This window comes from Hyperolius riggenbachi, chromosome 3 (assembly GCF_040937935.1).
Source record: "Hyperolius riggenbachi isolate aHypRig1 chromosome 3, aHypRig1.pri, whole genome shotgun sequence".
Classification (NCBI taxonomy): Eukaryota; Metazoa; Chordata; class Amphibia; order Anura; family Hyperoliidae; genus Hyperolius; species Hyperolius riggenbachi.
In genome coordinates, this window is record NC_090648.1 from 517,922,910 (window position 1) to 517,945,418 (window position 22,509).

A 22,509-nucleotide genomic window follows, 5' to 3' on the forward strand; every position below is an offset into this window, starting at 1 on the left:
GGGGAAACATATAACATATAGGAGCCACGGAGGAAACATATAGGAGCCACGGGGGACACATATAGCATATAGGAGCCACGGGGGAAACGTATAACATATAGGAGCCACGGGGGACACGTATAACATATAGGAGCCACGGGGGACACGTATAATGTATAGGAGCCGCGGGGGAAACGTATAACATATAGGAACCATGGCAGGAAACATATAATGTATAGGAGCCACGAGGGAAACATATAACATATAGGAGCCACGGGGGAAACATATAACATATAGGAGCCACGGGGGAAACGTATAACATATAGGAGCCATGGGGGAAATATATAATATATTGGAGCCACGGGGGAAACGTATAACATATAGGAGCCACAAGGGAAACGTATAACATATAGGAGCCACGGGGGAAACATATAGGAGCCACGGGGGAAACGTATAACATATAGGAGCCACGGGAGAAACGTATAACATATAGGAGCCACGGGGGAAACGTATAACATATAGGAGCCACGGGGGACACGTATAACATATAGGAGCCACGGGGAAAACATATAACATATAGGAGCCGCGGGGGAAACGTATAACATATAGGAGCCACGGGGGAAACGTATAACATATAGGAGCCACGGGGGACACGTATAACATATAGGAGCCACGGGGAAAACATATAACATATAGGAGCCGCGGGGGAAACGTATAACATATAGGAGCCACGGGGGAAACGTATAACATATAGGAGCCACGGGGGAAAGGTATAACATATAGGAGCCGCGGGGGAAACATATAACATATGAGAGCCACGGGGGAAACGTATAACATATAGGAGCCGCGGGGGAAACATATAACATATAGGAGCCACGGGGGAAACATATAACATATAGGAGCCACGGGGGAAACGTATAACATATAGGAGCCACGGGGGAAACGTATAACATATAGGAGCCACAAGGGAAATGTATAACATATAGGAGCCACGGGGGAATTGTATAACATATAGGAGCCGCAGGGGAAACATATAACATATAGGAGCCACGGGGGAAGCATATAACATATAGGAGCCACAGGGGAAACGTATAACATATAGGAGCCATGGGGGAAACGTATAACATATAGGAGCCACGGGGGAAACGTATAACATATAGGAGCCACGGGGGAAACGTATAACATATAGGAGCCACGGGGGAAACATATAACATATAGGAGCCACGGGGGAAACGTATAACATATAGGAGCCACGGGGTAAACATATAACATATAGGAGCCACGAGGGAAACATATAACATATAGGAGCCACGGGGTAAACATATAACATATAGGAGCCACGAGGGAAACATATAACATATAGGAGCCACGGGGTAAACATATAACATATAGGAGCCACGGGGGAAACATATAGCATATAGGAGCCACAGGGGAAACATATAACATATAGGAGCCACGGGGAAACGTATAACATATAGGAGCCACGGGGTGAACATATAACATATAGGAGCCACGGGGGACATGTATAACATATAGGAGCCACGAGGGAAACATATAACATATAGGAGCCACGGGGTAAACATATAACATATAGGAGCCACGGGGGAAACATATAACATATAGGAGCCACGAGGGAAACATATAACATATAGGAGCCACGGGGTAAACATATAACATATAGGAGCCGTAGGGGAAACCTATTGGAGCCACAGGGTAAACATATAACATATAGGAGCCACGGGCGAAACGTAGAACATATAGGAGCCACGAGGGAAACATATAACATATAGGAGCCACGGGGTAAACATATAACATATAGGAGCCACGGGGTAAACATATAACATATAGGAGCCACGGGGTAAACATATAACATATAGGGGCCGCGGGGGAAACATATAACATATAGGAGCCACGAAGGGAAACATATAACATATAGGAGCCACGGGGTAAACATATAACATATAGGAGCCGCAGGGGAAACATATAACATATAGGAGCCACGGGGGAAACGTGTAACATATAGGAGCCACGGGGGAAACATATAACATATAAGAGCCACGGGGGAAACATATAACATATAGGAGCCACGAGGGAAACATATAACATATAGGAGCCACGGGGTAAACATATAACATATAGGGGCCGTGGGGGAAACATATAACATATAGGAGCCACGAAGGGAAACATATAACATATAGGAGCCACGGGGTAAACATATAACATATAGGAGCCGCAGGGGAAACATATTGGAGCCACAGGGGAAACATATAACATATAGGAGCCGCGGGGGAAACGTATAACATATAGGAGCCACAGGGGAAACGTATAACATATAGGAGCCACAGGGGAAACATATAACATATAGGAGCCACGGGGGAAACGTATAACATATAGGAGCCACGGGGGACACGTATAACATATAGGAGCCGCGGGGGAAACATATAACACATAGGAGCCATGGGGGAAACATATAACATATAGGAGCCACGGCAGGAAACGTATAACATATAGGAGCCGCAGGGGAAACATATAACATATAGGAGCCACGGAGGAAACGTATAACATATAGGAGCCACGGGGGAAACATATAACATATAGGAGCCACGGGGGAAACGTATAACATATAGGAGCCACGGGGGAAACGTATAACATATAGGAGCCGCGGGGGAAACGTATAACACATAGGAGCCACGGGGGAAACGTATAACATATAGGAGCCACGGGGGAAAAGTATAACATATAGGAGCCACGGGGGGAAAGTATAAAATATAGGAGCCACGAGGGAAGTGTATAACATATAGGAGCCACGGAGGAAACGTATAACATATAGGAGCCACGGAGGAAACATATAGGAGCCGCAGGGGAAACATATAACATATAGGAGCCACAGGAGAAACATATAACATATAGGAGCCACAGGGGAAACATATAACATATAGGAGCCACGGGGGAAACATATATGTTGTAGGAGCCACGGGAGAAACATATAACATATAGGAGCAACAGGGGAAACATTCAATATATAGGAGCCACGGGCGAAACGTATAACATATTAAATCCACGGGGAAAGAATATAACCTATAGGAGCCACAGGGGAAACGTATAACATATAGGAGCCACGAGGGAAGCGTATAACATATAGGAGCCACGAGGGAAGCGTATAACATATAGGAGCCACGGGTAAACATACAACATATAGGAGCCACGGAGGAAACGTATAACATATTGGATCCACGGGGGAAACGTATAACATATAGGAGCCGCAGGGGAAACATATAACATATAGGAGCCACGGGGGAAACATATAACATATAGGAGCCACGGAGGACACATATAACATATAGGAGCCACGGGGGAAACGTATAACATATAGGAGCCACGGGGGAAACGTATAACATATAGGAGCCGCTGGGGAAACGTATAACATATAGGAGCCACAGGGGAAACGTATAACATATAGGAGCCACAGGGGAAACATATAACATATAGGAGCCACGGGGGAAACGTATAACATATAGGAGCCACAGGGAAACGTATAACATATAGGAGCCACAGGGGAAATATATAACATATAGGAGCCACAAGGGAAGCGTATAACATATAGGAGCCACGGGTAAACATTTAACATATAGGAGCCACGGAGGAAACGTATAACATATAGGAGCCACGGGAGAAACATATAACATATAGGAGCCATGGGGGAAACGTATAACATATAGGAGTCATGGGGGAAACATATAACATATAGGAGCCATGGGGGAAACGTACAATATATAGGAGTCATGGGGGAAACGTATACCATATAGGAGCCACAGGGGAAACATATAACATATAGGAGCCACGGGGGAAACGTATAACTTATAGGAGCCATGGGGGAAGAATATAACGTATTGGAGCCACGGGGGGAACGTATAACATATAGGAGCCACGGGGAAACGTATAACATATAGGAGCCACGGAGGAAACGTATAACATATAGGAGCCACGGAGGAAACATATAACATATAGGAGCCACGGGGGAAACGTATAACATATAGGAGCCGCGGGGGACACGTATAACATATAGGAGCCACGGGGGACACGTATAACATATAGGAGCCACGGGGGACACGTATAACATATAGGAGCCACAGGGGACACATATAACATATAGGAGCCATGGGGAAACGTATAACATATAGGAGCCACGGGGGAAACATATAACATATAGGAGCCATGGGGAAACGTATAACATATAGAAGCCACGGAGGAAACGTATAACATATAGGAGCCACGAGGGAAACGTATAGCATATAGGAGCCATGGGGAAACGTATAACATATAGGAGCCACGGAGGAAACGTATAACATATAGGAGCCACGGAGGAAACGTATAACATATAGGAGCCACGGGGAAACGTATAACATATAGGAGCCACGGGGGAAACATATAACATATAGGAGCCACGGAGGACACATATAACATATAGGAGCCACGGGGGAAACGTATAACATATAGGAGCCACGGGGGAAACGTATAACATATAGGAGCCGCTGGGGAAACGTATAACATATAGGAGCCGCTGGGGAAACGTATAACATATAGGAGCCACAGGGGAAACGTATAACATATAGGAGCCACAGGGGAAACATATAACATATAGGAGCCACGGGGGAAACGTATAACATATAGGAGCCACAGGGAAACGTATAACATATAGGAGCCACAGGGGAAATATATAACATATAGGAGCCACAAGGGAAGCGTATAACATATAGGAGCCACGGGTAAACATTTAACATATAGGAGCCACGGAGGAAACGTATAACATATAGGAGCCACGGGAGAAACATATAACATATAGGAGCCATGGGGGAAACGTATAACATATAGGAGTCATGGGGGAAACATATAACATATAGGAGCCATGGGGGAAACGTACAATATATAGGAGTCATGGGGGAAACGTATACCATATAGGAGCCACAGGGGAAACATATAACATATAGGAGCCACGGGGGAAACGTATAACTTATAGGAGCCATGGGGGAAGAATATAACGTATTGGAGCCACGGGGGGAACGTATAACATATAGGAGCCACGGGGAAACGTATAACATATAGGAGCCACGGAGGAAACGTATAACATATAGGAGCCACGGAGGAAACATATAACATATAGGAGCCACGGGGGAAACGTATAACATATAGGAGCCGCGGGGGACACGTATAACATATAGGAGCCACGGGGGACACGTATAACATATAGGAGCCACGGGGGACACGTATAACATATAGGAGCCACAGGGGACACATATAACATATAGGAGCCATGGGGAAACGTATAACATATAGGAGCCACGGGGGAAACATATAACATATAGGAGCCATGGGGAAACGTATAACATATAGAAGCCACGGAGGAAACGTATAACATATAGGAGCCACGAGGGAAACGTATAGCATATAGGAGCCATGGGGAAACGTATAACATATAGGAGCCACGGAGGAAACGTATAACATATAGGAGCCACGGAGGAAACGTATAACATATAGGAGCCACGGGGAAACGTATAACATATAGGAGCCACGGGGGAAACATATAACATATAGGAGCCACGGAGGACACATATAACATATAGGAGCCACGGGGGAAACGTATAACATATAGGAGCCACGGGGGAAACGTATAACATATAGGAGCCGCTGGGGAAACGTATAACATATAGGAGCCGCTGGGGAAACGTATAACATATAGGAGCCACAGGGGAAACGTATAACATATAGGAGCCACAGGGGAAACATATAACATATAGGAGCCACGGGGGAAACGTATAACATATAGGAGCCACGGGGAAACGTATAACATATAGGAGCCACAGGGGAAATATATAACATATAGGAGCCACAAGGGAAGCGTATAACATATAGGAGCCACGGGTAAACATTTAACATATAGGAGCCACGGAGGAAACGTATAACATATAGGAGCCACGGGAGAAACATATAACATATAGGAGCCATGGGGGAAACGTATAACATATAGGAGCCACGGAGGAAACGTATAACATATAGGAGCCGCAGGGGAAACGTATAACATATAGGAGCCACGGAGGAAACATATAACATATAGGAGCCACGGGAGAAATATATAACATATAGGAGCCACGGGGGAAACGTATAACATATAGGAGCCACGGGGGAAACATATAACATAGGAGCCACGGGGAAACATATAACATATAGGAGCCATGGGGAAACATATAACATATAGGAGCCGCAGGGGACACGTATAACATATAGGAGCCACGGGGGAAACGTATAACATATAGGAGCCACGGGGGAAACGTATAACATATAGGAGCCACGGGGGAAACGTATAACATATAGGAGCCGCAGGGGAAACGTATAACATATAGGAGCCACGGGGGAAACGTATAACATATAGGAGCCACGGGGGAAACGTATAACATATAGGAGCCACGGGGGAGACGTATAACATATAGGAGCCACGGGGGAAGCGTATAACATATAGGAGCCACGGGGGAAACGTATAACATATAGGAGCCGCAGGGGAAACGTATAACATATAGGAGCCACGGAGGAAACATATAACATATAGGAGCCGCAGGGGAAACGTATAACATATAGGAGCCACGGAGGAAACATATAACATATAGGAGCCACGGGAGAAATATATAACATATAGGAGCCACAAGGGAAGCGTATAACATATAGGAGCCACGGGGGACACGTATAACATATAGGAGGCACGGAGGAATTGTATAATGTATAGGAGCCACGGAGGAAATGTATAACGTATAGGAGCCACGGAGGAAATGTATAACGTATAGGAGCAGGTTTCTTAACTAAACCATCAGGGTTGGAGTGAATGAATTGAATGAAAAGAGTCTGATTTAAGAAGCGACACTGGAGGGCTTAAAGTGTACATGAAGTGACATGGAGCGCTTTAATAATAATAATAATGTGACCTGATGGGTCATGACTTCTGTTTGTTTTGCAGCTAAATGAAGCAGACTATACATTGGACTGTCATGGCTGCTGTTTAAAATCCGGTCTTAAAATTCAGAGTTTAAATTTAAAGTATAATTAGGAGACTCTGTTCTATATTATTAAAGTTCTATGTACCATAGTACTGCACATACAATTAATTATCTTATTGAAAAAAAAAATGGGGGGGGGGGCGGGGTTCCGCCATAGCTTCCAAGCCTCCCATAAAGAGAGGTGATCTTGGCACAACCCATGGTCAGATCAGGAATAAATGGCAGGAATGTGTCATTTACTAGCTGATGTCCGGGCGTGGCCCAGGTATGTATTTGGCTGGTGTTGGCTCCGCCCACTGTTTCTAACCTTGACACATAGACTCAATGAAAGTTTTGTGGTCCTTGGCTTCAATATTTCAATTTTTCCCATTGAAATTAACCAAATCTGTTTGGCTCTTTGTGGTTCCGCCCCTTTTTCTGAATTTTACCCCCAGTCACCCAATGACCGACTGTAGCAGGTTTGAGGCTTCTGCCATTAACAGTGTAAGAATGGCAGCAGTTTCAATATTCCCCTTGTAAGTCAATAGGTGAATTTTGATTGGCTGTTGTAAGCTCCAAGTCTCCATTCATACAGATAATTCTAATCCTCATCAGTCACTCACTCTGTGTGCGGAGAGCCGACAGGCGTTCCTGGCCTCCGAAAATTAACTGATGCAGCTTTACGGTCAACCAAACGTTATCAATAATTACCATTTATTGGGGACATCCTTTAGAGCCCATTCCCAGGAAATAAATAAATAAATAAATATAAATAAAGTGGATCTGTTGTGAAAATAAGCGGATAAGATAATTGGCCCACACGCAATTCTCTTTTCTCTCCTGAGTTTTAGGTTATATTTTCACACCTTGTCATTAAATCCATTTTAAACCAGCAGCAGCAAGAAAATGCTCAGAATAATTTTGATAATACTTTCTCACAAACTTTAAGGTACTTTTTCAATTGTAAAATGCTGAAAGCCACCTGCTTAGTCTGGTCTGGCATTTATGATCACATAACTTTCCCTGTACGCATCACTATGTACTGAGCTGAGACAAGCTCATACAGTTTGGGTCCTGGAGGAAAGCACTTGTGTGATTGTCTCTTATAGCAGGCTAGGGTGCTGTCGCGTCTCATGCACAGGAGCGGGTGGCGGTACAACTACCCTGCAACAGGCTTAAAGAGACTCTGTAATAAAAACAACCTCCCCTGGGGGGTGCTCACCTCGGGAGGGGAAGCCTCCGGATCGCAATGAGGCTTCCCCTATCCCTGTAGCTGCAGGCAGTCCAGCTCTGGCTCCCCCCCCCCCCCCAGAAGTGTCCCAGAATCCTCCCTCCACAAGCCTGACAAGCGCTGATAAGGATGATTTATTTACCTTCCCTGGCTCCAGTGGGGGGCGCTGTTGCAGCTCTCCGCACCGAGATAGGCGGAAATAGCCGATCTCCATCGGGTCCGCTCCACTGTGCAGGTGCAGGTAGAGCGGGCCGACAGCAATCGGCTATTTCCGCCTGTCTCCGAGCGGAGAGCCGATACTGCGCTGGAGGCGGGAAGGTAAATATTTACATCCCCGCTGTACGGAGTGGCACAGTGAGACCGCCGTGGGACACAGGAGGATGGGGGAAGCCTCGATAGGATCCGGAGGCTTCCCCCACCCGAGGTGAGTACCCCCCAGGGGAACTTTTTTTAGGTACAGGTTTTCTTTAGGCAGCCACAAATGCTGCTTAGTTTTAACTATGGCCAGTCCTGAACAGGTTATCTTTGTACAAACGCCTTTCTTCCACTGCAAGAGATTTGCCTTATGCTGCCATATACTGACACCTAGTGGAGAATGGTGTAACTGCAGGTTTCACCTCCAGAGATTAGCAAGTCTAGTGTGGGCTGCTCTTTATAATATCAAAAACTGCTATAGGATTTCAGGCGTCTCCTTCCCTTTGTCAGATCATTGGGTTAAGGTGGCCATGCATTGGTCGATGTGGGCATCAGACAGATCTCTCTCCAATCGTTATCTGAGCAGAGAGGGAGGTATGTGGTCAGAGCACCTCCACACACATGCAGATGGATGGAACGGATTTTGTATCATCTGTATTTAGTACAGGTTGCTTCTGTCTCAGCACAATTATTACATGAGAGGTCCTATCTTGGGACGCAGAGACGCTTTGTACTGCCACAAGGAGAAATAAGGAAAGTTCTCGCTTAGACCAGGCGGCACTTGGCTTACAATGGCTGCAGACGTCTCTACACAAGTTTAAGTGGACCTGAACTCAGAACTTCCTCTCTGCTCTAAAAGATAAGCAACAGCATAATCACCTTTATAGAAAAGCATGTCCTTGTTACAGCTGATACAAATCCTGCAATATATCTGCAGTGTGTCTACTTACTGCTTTCATGGAAGCAGACATAGGTTAACATCCTGTGCTTACAAATTAGCTGATCTGCCGAGGCTGCAGACATTCCTGATCACCTTAGAGATCAGATTACAGTGGTGATTAGTCACAGATGAAGGAGAATTAGACAGGCTAACTCTCTAAACACATACAGGGTGCATTTCTCTGTTTTCCTTCTGTCCTGTGCAAGAGTTCAGCTCCACCTTCAAAGCACAACAAATGCAAATTGCTTCTGCCGAGCCGCCATCTGTTTCCATAAAGCGTAATCTGCTAATAAACCTCATCAAGATCAGGCAGGAATATATGACCTTCCCTCCTTGTGCATAACATCCAATACTAATCTGCTTTATATCTTCACAGGATATTCAGCTGAGATCCACAAGAAATACTTGGAAGATGAATCTACACATAATTACAGGTAACATTGATATTCAATGAAAAAGATAAGGGCATGTCTCATCACACCTCCAGCCACACCCTCATCACACCTACAGCCACACCTTCACCACACCTACAGCCCCACCTTCTTCACACCTCCAGCCACACCCTCATCACACCTACAGCCACACCTTCACCACACCTACAGCCCCACCTTCTTCACACCTCCACCCACACCCTCATCACACCTACAGCCACACCTTCACCACACCTACAGCCCCACCTTCTTCACACCTCCAGCCACACCCTCATCACACCTACAGCCACACCTTCACCACACCTAGAGCCTCACCTTCTTCACACCTCCAGCCACACCTTTATCACAACTCCAGACACACCCTCATCACACCTCCAGCCACGCCTTTATCACACCTCCAGACACACCTTCATCACACCTCCAGCCACACCTTTATCACACCTCCAGACACACCTCCATCACACCTCCATCGCACCTCCAGCCACACCCTCATCACACCTCCAGCCACACCTTTATCACACCTCCAGACACACCTCCATCACACTTCCAGACACTTCCATCACACCTCCAGCCACGCCCTCATCACACCTCCAGCCACACCCTCATCACACCTCCAGCCACACCTTCACCACACCTACAGCCCCACCTTCTTCACACCTGCAGCCACACCCACATCACACCACCAGCCATACCTTCATCACACCTCTAGCCACGCCTTCATCACACCTCTAGCCACGCCTTCATCACACCTCCAGCCACACCTTTATCACACCTCCAGCCACACCCTCATCACACCTCCAGCCTTACCTTCATCACACCTCCAGCCACACCTTCACCACACCTCCAGCCACACCTTCACCACACCTAGAGCCCCACCTTAACCACACCTCCAGCCACACCTTCACCACACCTAGAACCCCACCTTCACCACACCTCCAGCCACACCTTTATCACACCTCTAGTCACACCTTCATCACACCTCCAGCCACACCCTCATCACACCTCCAGCCACACCTTATCACAACTCCAGCCATGCCTTCATCAAACCTTCTGCCACACCCTCATCACGCATCCAGCCACACCCTCATCACACCTCCAGCCATACCTTCACCACACCTCCAGCCACACCTTCATTACACCTCCAGCCACACCTTTATCACACCACGAGTCATGCCTTCATCACAACTCCAGCCACGCCTTCATCAAACCTTCAGCCACACCCTCATCACACCTCCAGCCATACTTTTATCACACCTCTAGTCACACCTTCATCACACTTCCAGTCAGGCCTTTAAAATACTTCCAGCAACATCTTTATCACATCTCTAGCAATCTTCACACTTAGGGGGCCCATACACCTAACGATTTTCCCGCCGATATACAGCAGATTCAATCACTGTGATCGAATCTGCTGTGAAATCATTGCGCAAACGCAGACAGAACGATCGATTTCCGTTCGAAATCGATCGTTCCCATCGATCCGTCCGTGTGGAAGATTTCGCTCAATCGCCGGCGGGTCGGGAGTGCGTTGATAGCGGCGTTCAAATGCCCGATGACCGACACTAGTGAGAATACATGACCTGCTCCACCGGCGAGTGTCCCTGCTGTCACCGCTTCTCCTTCTCCGCTGGGCTCCGGCAGGTTTCACTGAACTTCCTGTCCCGGCAGGAAGTTTAAACAGTAGAGCACCCTCTACTGTTTAAACTTCCCCTGGCAGAAAGTTCAGTGAAGCTGTAGCCCTGGAGCCCGGAGCGGAGAAGAAGACAGCGGAGACTGGGGGACTCGCGCCGGCCGGATCAGGCAATGTATACGGGGGGCGGAGGCAGCTCCAAAGATTGTGATCGGTTTCAGGCTGAAATCGATTCACAATCTGTTTGCAGTAAAGGCAGCCATACGATCCCTCTCTGATCAGATTCGATCAGAGAGGGATCTATCTGTTGGTCAATCTGATGGCAAATCGACCAGTGTATGGCCACCTTTAGGAGACTTGCTGGGATTGGGATTCGATTCCCGAGGCGGCAGATAATTCAGGGCAGAGTTCTGTACAGGGACATCTCTAGCCTAGAGGGTAGCAATGCTTGGGTATCTGATGCCACTAAAGATCGGACATGCCGGTTCTTCAGGTGATGGCGGGGGCTCCTCTACATACACTAAACTCTTGCCCAAGGCAGCTTTTATCGACCACCCCAGCCGAGCTTCATTCAGTAGGAGTACACCGTTTTGGACTTGCCTTCATCACAGCACCAGTCAGGCGCGCTAAAGAGAGGGATTTTCTTCCAAAAGAGGAATCGGGGAGGGAAGAGTTAAATATAAGGAATTTGAGGAACATGAAGTGGAAGGTGGTATTGTAGACAGTAGATCAGACCTGGAATCAGTTGTTTCAGTACCCAAGGTGGAAATGACAAGATGTGCCTTCCTAAGAACATTTTCATCACTGAGCTAGAGCCATCATATTCTAGCGATAGTCTATGGCACACTATACCACCAGTGTGCCAGAAAGAGCCCAATGCCATTGAGGAAGGTGCCTCTACTGCCTATCCCTCAGCAAAGCCTCGAAAAAGTCTCACAGTACAAATGATGTCTACTTTGTTTTCTTTAGGTTTGTTGTTATTAACCTGGAGGTCCTCCTGTCTGGAAATCAGCCCAAGTGATCCTGAAATAGTCCTGAGTCTGGGCAGCACTTTTACGATAAGATGTTCAGCCGATGATAAAATAGCCTGGAAACATGATGAGCATGAGCAGTTTGTTCCCTCCAGCGAGGAGTACAGCAGTGGACAATACACAAGAACCCTGACCCTCGATAACGTCACTGGCCTGAACACTGGACTGTACTCGTGTCTCTACAACCAGTCCCTCAGCCAAGCAGAAGAAGAGCCAAATGTGGAGTCTGTCTACATCTTTGTACCAGGCAAGAACATTTACACAACCTTTATATATCATTCACCTACTTGTTTAAAGCCTTAGTTCATCCCATGGATTATTTTATTGTTGATAAAGCTGAATACAGCTGAAGGCAGGTAGAGAGGTGTTTCCAGTGGCAGTGATGGAGAGAGAGGCAGTGGGAGGTAGAGAGGGAGGAAGGAAGGCAGGAGGTGTCACTGTTTCCAGTGGCAGTGATGGAGAGAGAGGCAGTGGGAGGTAGAGAGGGAGGAAGGAAGGCAGGAGGTGTTTCCAGTGGCAGTGATGGAGAGAGAGGCAGTGGGAGGTAGAGAGGGAGGAAGGAAGGCAGGAGGTGTTTCCAGTGGCAGTGATGGAGAATTATAGGAGATGGATAATCAGAATCTGAATATCACTACAGGCAGCAGGTGTTTCTCCTGCCAGACATGGGCATACAGTATATGAAGTAAAAGATGTCTGTCTGATGAAGTTCTAGAAAGACCTTTCCTGTTACATATGTTTCTCCTTCCTGTTCCCTGTTACTTATGTCTCTCCTTCCTGTTTCCTGTTACTTACATCTCTCCTTCCTGTTTCCTGTTACTTACGTCTTTCCTTCCTGTTTCCTGTTACTTACGTCTCTCCTGCCTGTTTCCTGTTACTTATGTCTCTCCTGCCTGTTTCCTGTTACTTTTGTCTCTCCTGCCTGTTTCCAGTTACTTACGTCTCTCCTTCCTGTTTCCTGTTACTTACGTCTCTCCTGCCTGTTTCCTGTTACTTACGTCTCTCCTGCCTGTTTCCTGTCACTTATGTCTCTCCTGCCTGTTTCCTGTCACTTATGTCTCTCCTGCCTGTTTCCTGTTACTTTAGGTCTCTCCTGCCTGTTTCCTGTTACTTATGTCTCTCTTTCCTGTTTCCTGGTACTTATGTCTCTCCTTCCTGTTTCCTGTTACTTATGTCTCTCCTGCCTTTTTCCTGTTACTTATGTCTCTCCTTCCTGTTTCCTGTTACTTATGTCTCTCCTTCCTGTTTCCTGTCACTTATGTCTCTCCTGCCTGTTTCCTGTCTCTTATGTCTCTCCTGCCTGTTTCCTGTTACTTTATGTCTCTGCTTCCTGTTTCTTGTTACTTTATGTCTCTCCTTCCTGTTTCCTGTTACTTATGTCTCTCCTTCCTGTTTCCTGTTACTTATGTCTCTCCTTCCTGTTTCCTGTTGTTTATGTCTCTCCTTCCTGTTTCCTGTAGATCCCTCAGTGTGGTTCCTCCCAGTCAAGGGAGCGGAGCAGTATTTGTTTGTCCGAGTAAACAGCATATCCACCATTCCCTGCCGAGTCACCAACCCTGATGCCTTGGTGACCCTTCATGAGATGGGAGAAGGAGACATCGAGATCCCAGGCACATTCGACCCCATGAGAGGGTTCACGGGGTATTTCGACGACCGAAACTACTACTGCAGAGCTTCCTTTAGTGACATGGAAGGCGATTCTGACGTGTTTTACATTTACAATATACAAGGTAAAAAAACTCACTACATTTATTAATTTAATGAGAAAATGAAAACCCCACAGAATTGTTGCATCAGGTTTTCACAACTTGATTGACCAATGAAAACTGTAAAGAATGTTTAGGGAGGCATTGGATAGCGTAGTGGTAAGGCTGCTGCCTTTGCTGTAGGAAATGAGCCTTTGATCAGGGACTGTATCCCGGGTCAAGCCAGTATATAAAACAGTAAAGAGTCTACGGGCAAGACATGAAGAGTACCCTAAGTGACTGCAGCTCTAAAGTGCTTGGAGACCTTTGAGGTCCCTTTGTGTCTCTCGGGTCCCCTCTGTTGTTGCGCTGTGACTGGCCTGCTTCCTTGATTGTCCTCCTGTAGCCATGAGAGTTGAGCGCATGTGCGGTTTGTAAGGAGTTGTAACTGCACATGCGCTGTAGTGTGCGTTTCTGCCAGTTCACAAACTTTAATTGGACCTACTGGGGAACAACGGAGCGAGAGGACACTGAGGAACCTCAAAGACTATGGCGGCCTGGAAAAGCCCCTGACCCAGGTAAGTAAAAGTAATCTTTTCCCTCCATCTTTACTTCAACCGGTTCTGGACCAGCCTTGTTTAAATCTATGCCATGTTTACATCCGCTTAAAGAGAACCCGAGGTGTGTTTAAAGAATGTTATCTGCATACAGAGGCTGGATCTGCCTATACAGCACAGCCTCTGTTGCTATCCCAAACCCCCCTAAGGTCCCCTTGCACTCTGCAATCCCTCATAAATCACAGCTGTGCTGTGAGGCTGTGTTTACATCTGTAGTGTCAGTCTCAGCTGCTCCCCCACCTCCTCCATAGCTCCAGTCCCTGCCCCTGTCCCTTCCCTCCAATCAGCAGAGAGGGAAGGGATGCAGGCGGGGACTGGAGTTCTGCAGGAGGCGGGGAGAGCAGCAGACTGACACTATAGAGATAAACACAGCCAGCTCTGACAAGCTGTTTGTCAGCAGCGTGGCTGTGATTTATGAGGGATTGCAGAGTGCAGGGGGACCTTAGGGGGGTTTGGGATACCAACAGAGGCTAGGCTGTATAGGCAGATCCAGCCTCTGTATGCAGATAATATTCTTCAAACCCACCTCGGGTTCTCTTTAAGCCTGCTAGGGCGTAGATTTAAACTTCTGCATTCCGATACCACAATGCTGCAGCCAAAGCAGGCTCATCCTGCTATCACACTAACAGCAGAGCTTCTTGTGTCAGTCATTGGCTCCTGACCTAGTGATCACTGTGAAAAAATAACAGTAATCTTTGTTTATAAAGAGAAAGGATGGCTCTGATCCTTAAAGAGAACCCGAGGTGGGTTTGAAGAATATTATCTGCATACAGAGGCTGGATCTGCCTATACAGCCCAGCCTCTGTTGGTATCCCAAACCCCCCTAAGGTCCCCCTGCACTCTGCAATCCCTCATAAATCACAGCCACGCTGCTGACAAACAGCTTGTCAGAGCTGGCTGTGTTTATCTCTATAGTGTCAGTCTGCTGCTCTCCCCGCCTCCTGCAGAACTCCAGTCCCCGCCTGCATCCCTTCCCTCTCTGCTGATTGGAGGGAAGGGACGGGGGCAGGGACTGGAGCTATGGAGGAGGTGGGGGAGCAGCTGAGACTGACACTACAGATGTAAACACAGCCTCACAGCACAGCTGTGATTTATGAGGGATTGCAGAGTGCAAGGGGACCTTAGGGGGGTTTGGGATAGCAACAGAGGCTGTGCTGTATAGGCAGATCCAGCCTCTGTATGCAGATAACATTCTTTAAACACACCTCGGGTTCTCTTTAATGCAGACCTGAACTGAGAACTTCCTCTCTGCTTTAAAAGATAAGCAACAGCATTATAACCTTTAAAGAAAAGGCCAGGAGCGTCAATCGTGATGTCATGCTCAGTGCGCTCCCAGTCACTGGCGCCTGCTGTAGGACGCACACAGCTGGGTCAGTGCCTGCATACCAATTCCTGGAAGAGGCTGCCGGGGGGCATGTAGGTAGGATCAGAGGAGCAGAGAGAAGAACAGGGCATCAGGACAGCTGCCAGTGCATGCCTGCTACCCCCGTTTCTCTTACTTCATGTGGCCCTGGTATCTTTTAAAGGTCGGGAGGGTTGGTGAAGACTACACATCATTGATCGCATGCCCGCGGCTGGGAATGCTCTGCGCATGCGCACTTCGTAGTTGTGTCATAGTACACATGCACAGAGTGCTCCTGGGCTGCGGACGCACGATCAAGGATGTGTGTTGCAGCAACTGCGCAGTCTTCACCGACCCTCCCGACCAGGAAGTAGCTTCGGAGGGTCGGTACACAAAGCCGGAGCGGGACAGAGGAGAACGAAGGAAGCGGTGGGCACAAGGAGGGCCCTCAGCCCACCACACATGCCAAGGATGTAGATACTTGTCCCTTGCCGCCACACACTCCCGCTCGCTCCCGCGCTCGTTCTCACCGCCGTTCATTACAGGGGAGATAATGAATAGGAACCCAGGGTCAATGATCGCCATCATCAATGAGATGCAGCGTTCATTGACAAAAAACGAAAGTAACAAGTCCACACATTATTTCCTGTTTGTGTACAATTAGTACACTCAGGAAAAGAATGTGCGAGGACATCTTGTGCCCAAATAGAGAAATTACACCTACATACATATTTTTTTTCCATATAAAGTCCTACACAAACATTTAAAATTAACCTCTTACCTCCCACACCCGCCCATAGTTAACAAATAAAACTTTTGCATAAAAAAGTCGACTAAAAAAAAAAGAATACATAAATAGTTATCTTAGGGACTGATTTTTTATAATATGTATGTCAAGAGGGTATAATACTACATAGAAATAGATAAAGAAAGGGAAAAGAGAAACAGACCAAGGAGAGAAGGAAGAGCTGCCTTCAGGAGAAGGTACCATATCCTCCAGCACACAAGACGCCCCACCAACCCCCGGAAACCTGTAAGAAGTTGGAGGCCGTACCACACGCTGGCGTCATTGATGCTGGGTGACATGTAACGCCAACACATGATGCCCGTACATGACATGCTGAAGTCTCCGCGACGCCGATATGCAAACGCGACACGCCGATGTCTATCTATTTCTACGTAATAATTATATTGGATTGGCAAATTCTGATTAGCAAACATAATGAGACTTTATGCCCAACAGTGTGTGGTGATGAAGCCTATCAATATGGTTGGGCCTTCATAAACTGTGGCTAGACTCTGAGCTAATCAGAGGGGAAAAAATGGGTACATTAATGTTATTTGTTTTAAATTATGGACTTGTAATTAGTGATGGAAGCAAAACTGGAAAAATGCACCTTTATTTCCCCAAAAAATTTGGCGCCATACATTCTACTAGGAAAATATTTTAAATGTTGCAACAACCAGGACAAATGGGCAAATAAAATGTAAGGGGTTTATCCATAGTAGAACGTTTTCTTTTAAATAATGATTTATTTTCAATTTTTTTCTTATTACCGGTTTTCCATTAAAATTCAGTTAGAATAAAATATTTTTTTAAGCAAAATGTACCACCCAAAGAAAGACTACTTTGTGGCAAAATAAAAAATAAAAAATGTGCAGATCATTTCAATGTGATAAGTAGTGATAAAGTTATTGGCAGATGAATGGACACAACGCTGAAATGTGAAAATTGCTTTGGTGTTAAAGGGAGAAACCCCTAGAGGTGAAGTGGTTAAAGCTTCCAGTATAAGAGTTGTATTTTTTTTCAACAAAAGTGACATTTCCCATGAAACTAAATCCTTACAACTTTTCTTTCTTTCTTTCTTTCTTTCTTTCTTTCTTTCTTTCTTTCTTTCTTTCTTTCTTTCTTTCTTTCTTTCTTTCTTTCTTTCTTTCTTTCTTTCTTTCTTTCTTTCTTTCTTTCTTTCCAGCAGCCTCAAATATCAGCATGGACCTGGACCCCGTGAGGAGAACAGTGTTAGTGGGAGAAAACATAACGGTTTTCTGTTCAGTGCACGATAATGAAATCCTGAACTTTACCTGGACTTATCCAGGGAAGGAGGTGAGTATTATGTCCCAGCAATCAGAACTGACAGCTCCAAGTGCCTCTACTGTTCCCTCTGCTATACTGTGTGCAGCCCTCCAGCCTCCACAAGAGCTGCCTTCTGCCATACTGTGTGCAGCCCTCCAGCCCCCACAAGAGCTGCCCTCTGCCATACTGTGTGCAGCCCTCCAGCCCCCACAAGAGCTGCCCTCTGCCATACTGTGTGCAGCCCTCCAGCCCCCACAAGAGCTGCCCTCTGCCATACTGTGTGCAGCCCTCCAGCCCCCACAAGAGCTGCCCTCTGCCATACTGTGTGCAGCCCTCCAGCCCCCACAAGAGCTGCCCTCTGCCATACTGTGTGCAGCCCTCCAGCCCCCACAAGACAAGAGCTTCCTTCTGCCATACTGTGTGCAGCCCTACAGCCCCCACAAGAGATTCCCTCTGCTATACTGTGTGCAGCCCTCCAGCCTCCACAAGACAAGAGCTGTCCTCTGCCATACTGTGTGCAGCCCTCCAGCCCCCACAAGAGATGCCCTCTGCCATACTGTGTGCAGCCCTCCAGCCCCCACAAGACAAGAGCTGTCCTCTGCCATACTGTGTGCAGCCCTCCAGCCCCCACAAGAGATGCCCTCTGCCATACTGTGTGCAGCCCTCCAGCCCCCACAAGACAAGAGCTGCCCTCTGCCATATTGTGTGCAGCCCTCCAGCCTCCACAAGAGCTGCCTTCTGCTATACTGTGTGCAGCCCACCAGGCTCCCACAAGAGCTGCCCTCTGCCATACTGTGTGCAGCTCACCAGCCCCCACAAGACAACAGCTGTCCTCTGCCATACTGTGTGCAGCCCTCCAGCCTCCACAAGAGCTGCCTTCTGCCATACTGTGTGCAGCCCTCCAGCCCCCACAAGAGCTGTCCTCTGCCATACTGTGTGCAGCCCTCCAGCCCCCACAAGAGCTGCCCTCTGCCATACTGTGTGCATCCCTCCAGCCCCCACAAGAGCTGCCCTCTGCCATACTGTGAGCAGCCCTCCAGCCTCCTTAAGAGATGCCCTCTGCCATACTGTGTGCAGCCCTCCAGCCCCCACAAGAGCTGCCCTCTGCCATACTGTGTGTGCAGCCCTCCAGCCCCCACAATAGCTGCCCTCTGCCATACTGTGTGCAGCCCTCCAGTCCCCACAAGAGATGCCCTCTGCCATACTGTGTGCAGCCCTCCAGCCCCCACAAGAGCTGCCCTCTGCCATACTGTGAGCAGCCCTCCAGCCTCCTTAAGAGATGCCCTCTGCCATACTGTGTGCAGCCCTCCAGCCCCCACAAGAGCTGCCCTCTGCCATACTGTGTGTGCAGCCCTCCAGCCCCCACAAGAGCTGCCCTCTGCCATACTGTGTGCAGCTCTCCAGCCCCCACAAGAGCTGCCCTCTGCCATACTGTGTGCAGCCCTCCAGCCCCCACAAGAGCTGCCCTCTGCCATACTGTGTGCAGCCCTCCAGCCCCCACAAGAGATGCCCTCTGCCATACTGTGTGCAGCCCTCCAGCCCCCACAAGAGCTGCCCTCTGCCATACTGTGTGTGCAGCCCTCCAGCCCCCACAAGAGCTGCCCTCTGCCCTACTGTGTGCAGCCCTCCAGCCCCCACAAGAGCTGCCCTCTGCCATGCCTGCTTGTTTAGAGTGTACTTAGCATCAGATAAAGTGTTCTCTTCCTCTTTGCAGACAAAACGGCCAGTCAAGATGGATCATAAAGGGTTACACAGCAACCCAGTGACCTCGGTCCTTCTCCTGCAGGAGGCCACCCTGGAGGACTCGGGGACTTACACCTGCACCGTGGAGGAAGGCTTCAATGGGAACTTCGCCATGAAAGACGTCAACATTACCGTCCTTGGTATGAAAAAGTGTAAAACAAGTCTATGAAAAACTTCAAGTAATTTGTCACAGATATATTATAGGGAGCCAGAGATATGCAAAATAGCAACACATTTATTAATCACATATTTCAAAAACACCAACAATAGCCACATTTACAACCAATTAAAACTGGCGTAACTATGGCCACAGCTACCTAAACAGACCATCACGGCTACATATTAGGACTCATAGGTGCACCTATTATAATGTGATAGGTGAGACAGAGATTACATTACGCCTAGGTAGATAATATCCTGCAATATGGGGATTTTTTTATTTGTCACGGATGGTCCTCTTTATGGCTTCTGTGATTATTACCCAGTTATGGTTTTTTATATAATGTGTGACTTACTGATGTGCTCCAGGGTTGGAGCTTCTCTAAACCCCTAAAAGCAGAGGTATCCAACTCAAATACAAAGTGGGGCATAAATATAACCCCTTGACCAAATCGTGGGTCAACATTAATACCTGGTGGCCCCCCTTCCTCCCTTATAAAGTTCCCTGGTGTCTAGAGGCCCCCTCCAACCCCTATACATTTCCCTGGTGTCTAGTGGCCCCCTCCCTCCCCTATACAGTTCCCTGGTGTCTAGTGGCCCCCACCCTCGCCTATACAGTTCCCTGGTGTCTAGTGCCCTCCAACCCCTATACATTTCCCTGGTGTCTAGTGGCCCCCCTTCCTCCCCTATACATTTCCCTGGTGTCTAGTGCCCCCTCCCTCCCCTATACAGTTCTCCAGTGTCTAGTGGCCCCCACCCTCGCCTATACAGTTCCCTTGTGTCTAGTGCCCTCCCTCCCCTATACATTTCCCTGGTGTCTAGTGGCCTCCCTCTCTCCCCTATACAGTTCCCTGGTGTCTAGTGACCCCCTCCCTCCACCATACAGTTCCCTGGTGTCTAGTGCCCCCTCCCTCCCCTATACAGTTTCCTGGTGTCTAGTGGCCCTCCCTCCCTCCCCTATACAGTTCCCTATTGTCTAGTGGCCAACCTCCCTCCCCTATACAGTTCCCTGGTGTCTAGTGCCCCCTCCCTTCCCTATACAGTTTCCTGATGTCTAATGGCCCCCCTCCCCCCTTGGTACATTTTATGCTGGTCACCACTCAGTTCTTCCAGGTACTGTGGGACATGCCTGCCCCCGCTCAGGTCTTCCAGGTACTGTGGGAGATGCCCGCCCCCGCTCAGGTCTTCCAGGTACTGTGGGAGATGCCCGCCCCCGCTCAGGTCTTCCAGGTACTGTGGGAGATGCCCGCCCCCGCTCAGGTCTTCCAGTTACTGTGGGAGATGCCCGCCCTGGCTCAGGTCTTCCAGGTACTGTGGGAGATGCCCGCCCCCGCTCAGGTCTTCCAGGTACTGTGGGAGATGCCCGCCTCCGCTCAGGTCTTCCAGGTACTGTGGGAGATGCCCGCCCCCGCTCAGGTCTTCCAGGTACTGTGGGAGATGCTCGCCCCCACTCAGGTCTTCCAGTTACTGTGGGAGATGCCCGCCCTCGCTCAGGTCTTGCAGGTACTGTGGGAGATGCCCGCCCCCGCTCAGGTCTTCCAGGTACTGTGGGAGATGCCCGCCCCCGCTCACGTCTTCCAGGTACTGTGGGAGATGCCCGCCCCGCTTAGGTCTTCCAGGTACTGTGGGAGATGCTCGCCCCCGCTCAGGTCTTCCAGGTACTGTGGGAGATGCCCGCCCCCGCTCAGGTCTTCCAGGTACTGTGGGAGATGCCCACCCCCGCTCAGGTCTTCCAGGTACTGTGGGAGATGCCCGCCCCCGGTCACGTCTTCCAGGTACTGTGGGAGATGCCCGCCCCCGCTCACATCTTCCAGGTACTGTGGGAGATGCCCGCCCCCGCTCACGTCTTCCAGGTACTGTGGGAGATGCCCGCCCCCGCTCACGTCTTCCAGGTACTGTGGGAGATGCCTGCCCCCGCTCACGTCTTCCAGGTAATGTGGGAGATGCCCGCCCCCGCTCAGGTCTTCCAGGTACTGTGGGAGATGCCCGCCCCCGGTCACGTCTTCCAGGTACTGTGGGAGATGCCCGCCCCCGCTCACATCTTCCAGGTACTGTGGGAGATGCCCGCCCCCGCTCACGTCTTCCAGGTACTGTGGGAGATGCCCGCCCCCGCTCACATCTTCCAGGTACTGTGGGAGATGCCCGCCCCCGCTCAGGTCTTCCAGGTACTGTGGGAGATGCCCGCCCCCGCTCAGGTCTTCCAGGTACTGTGGGAGATGCTGCTCCTGCCCACCCCTTTCAGGTTTGCAAGGTACTGTGATGCAGGAACTGGATGGTCGCCCTCCTTAGAGCTTTCACACTAGAAGCTGTTCCGTCCATTTTGATGGAACGCACCTTGGATATGGTTAGAAAGGTAACATGAAAGTCCATGAAAGCGTTCCAGGGTGTTACATTGTAATGCTTCTGGCAGCTTTTAATCGTGTGGTGCAAGTG

The 22,509-nt window shown here is 48.6% G+C and overlaps 1 protein-coding gene across 1 annotated transcript in view; it reads left to right on the top strand.

Annotated features, from left to right (window-relative positions):
• The window catches only part of PDGFRB (platelet derived growth factor receptor beta), a 302,725-nt gene that overhangs the window by 202,235 nt on the left and 77,981 nt on the right, over positions 1 to 22,509 (top strand). Inside the window, exons 3-7 of the mRNA XM_068278422.1 lie at positions 9,744 to 9,801; positions 12,398 to 12,706; positions 13,917 to 14,186; positions 18,074 to 18,204; positions 19,889 to 20,057. Coding sequence (XP_068134523.1) covers positions 9,780 to 9,801; positions 12,398 to 12,706; positions 13,917 to 14,186; positions 18,074 to 18,204; positions 19,889 to 20,057 — 901 coding nt within the window. The 5' untranslated portion in view covers positions 9,744 to 9,779. The remainder of the gene's footprint in view (positions 1 to 9,743; positions 9,802 to 12,397; positions 12,707 to 13,916; positions 14,187 to 18,073; positions 18,205 to 19,888; positions 20,058 to 22,509) is intronic.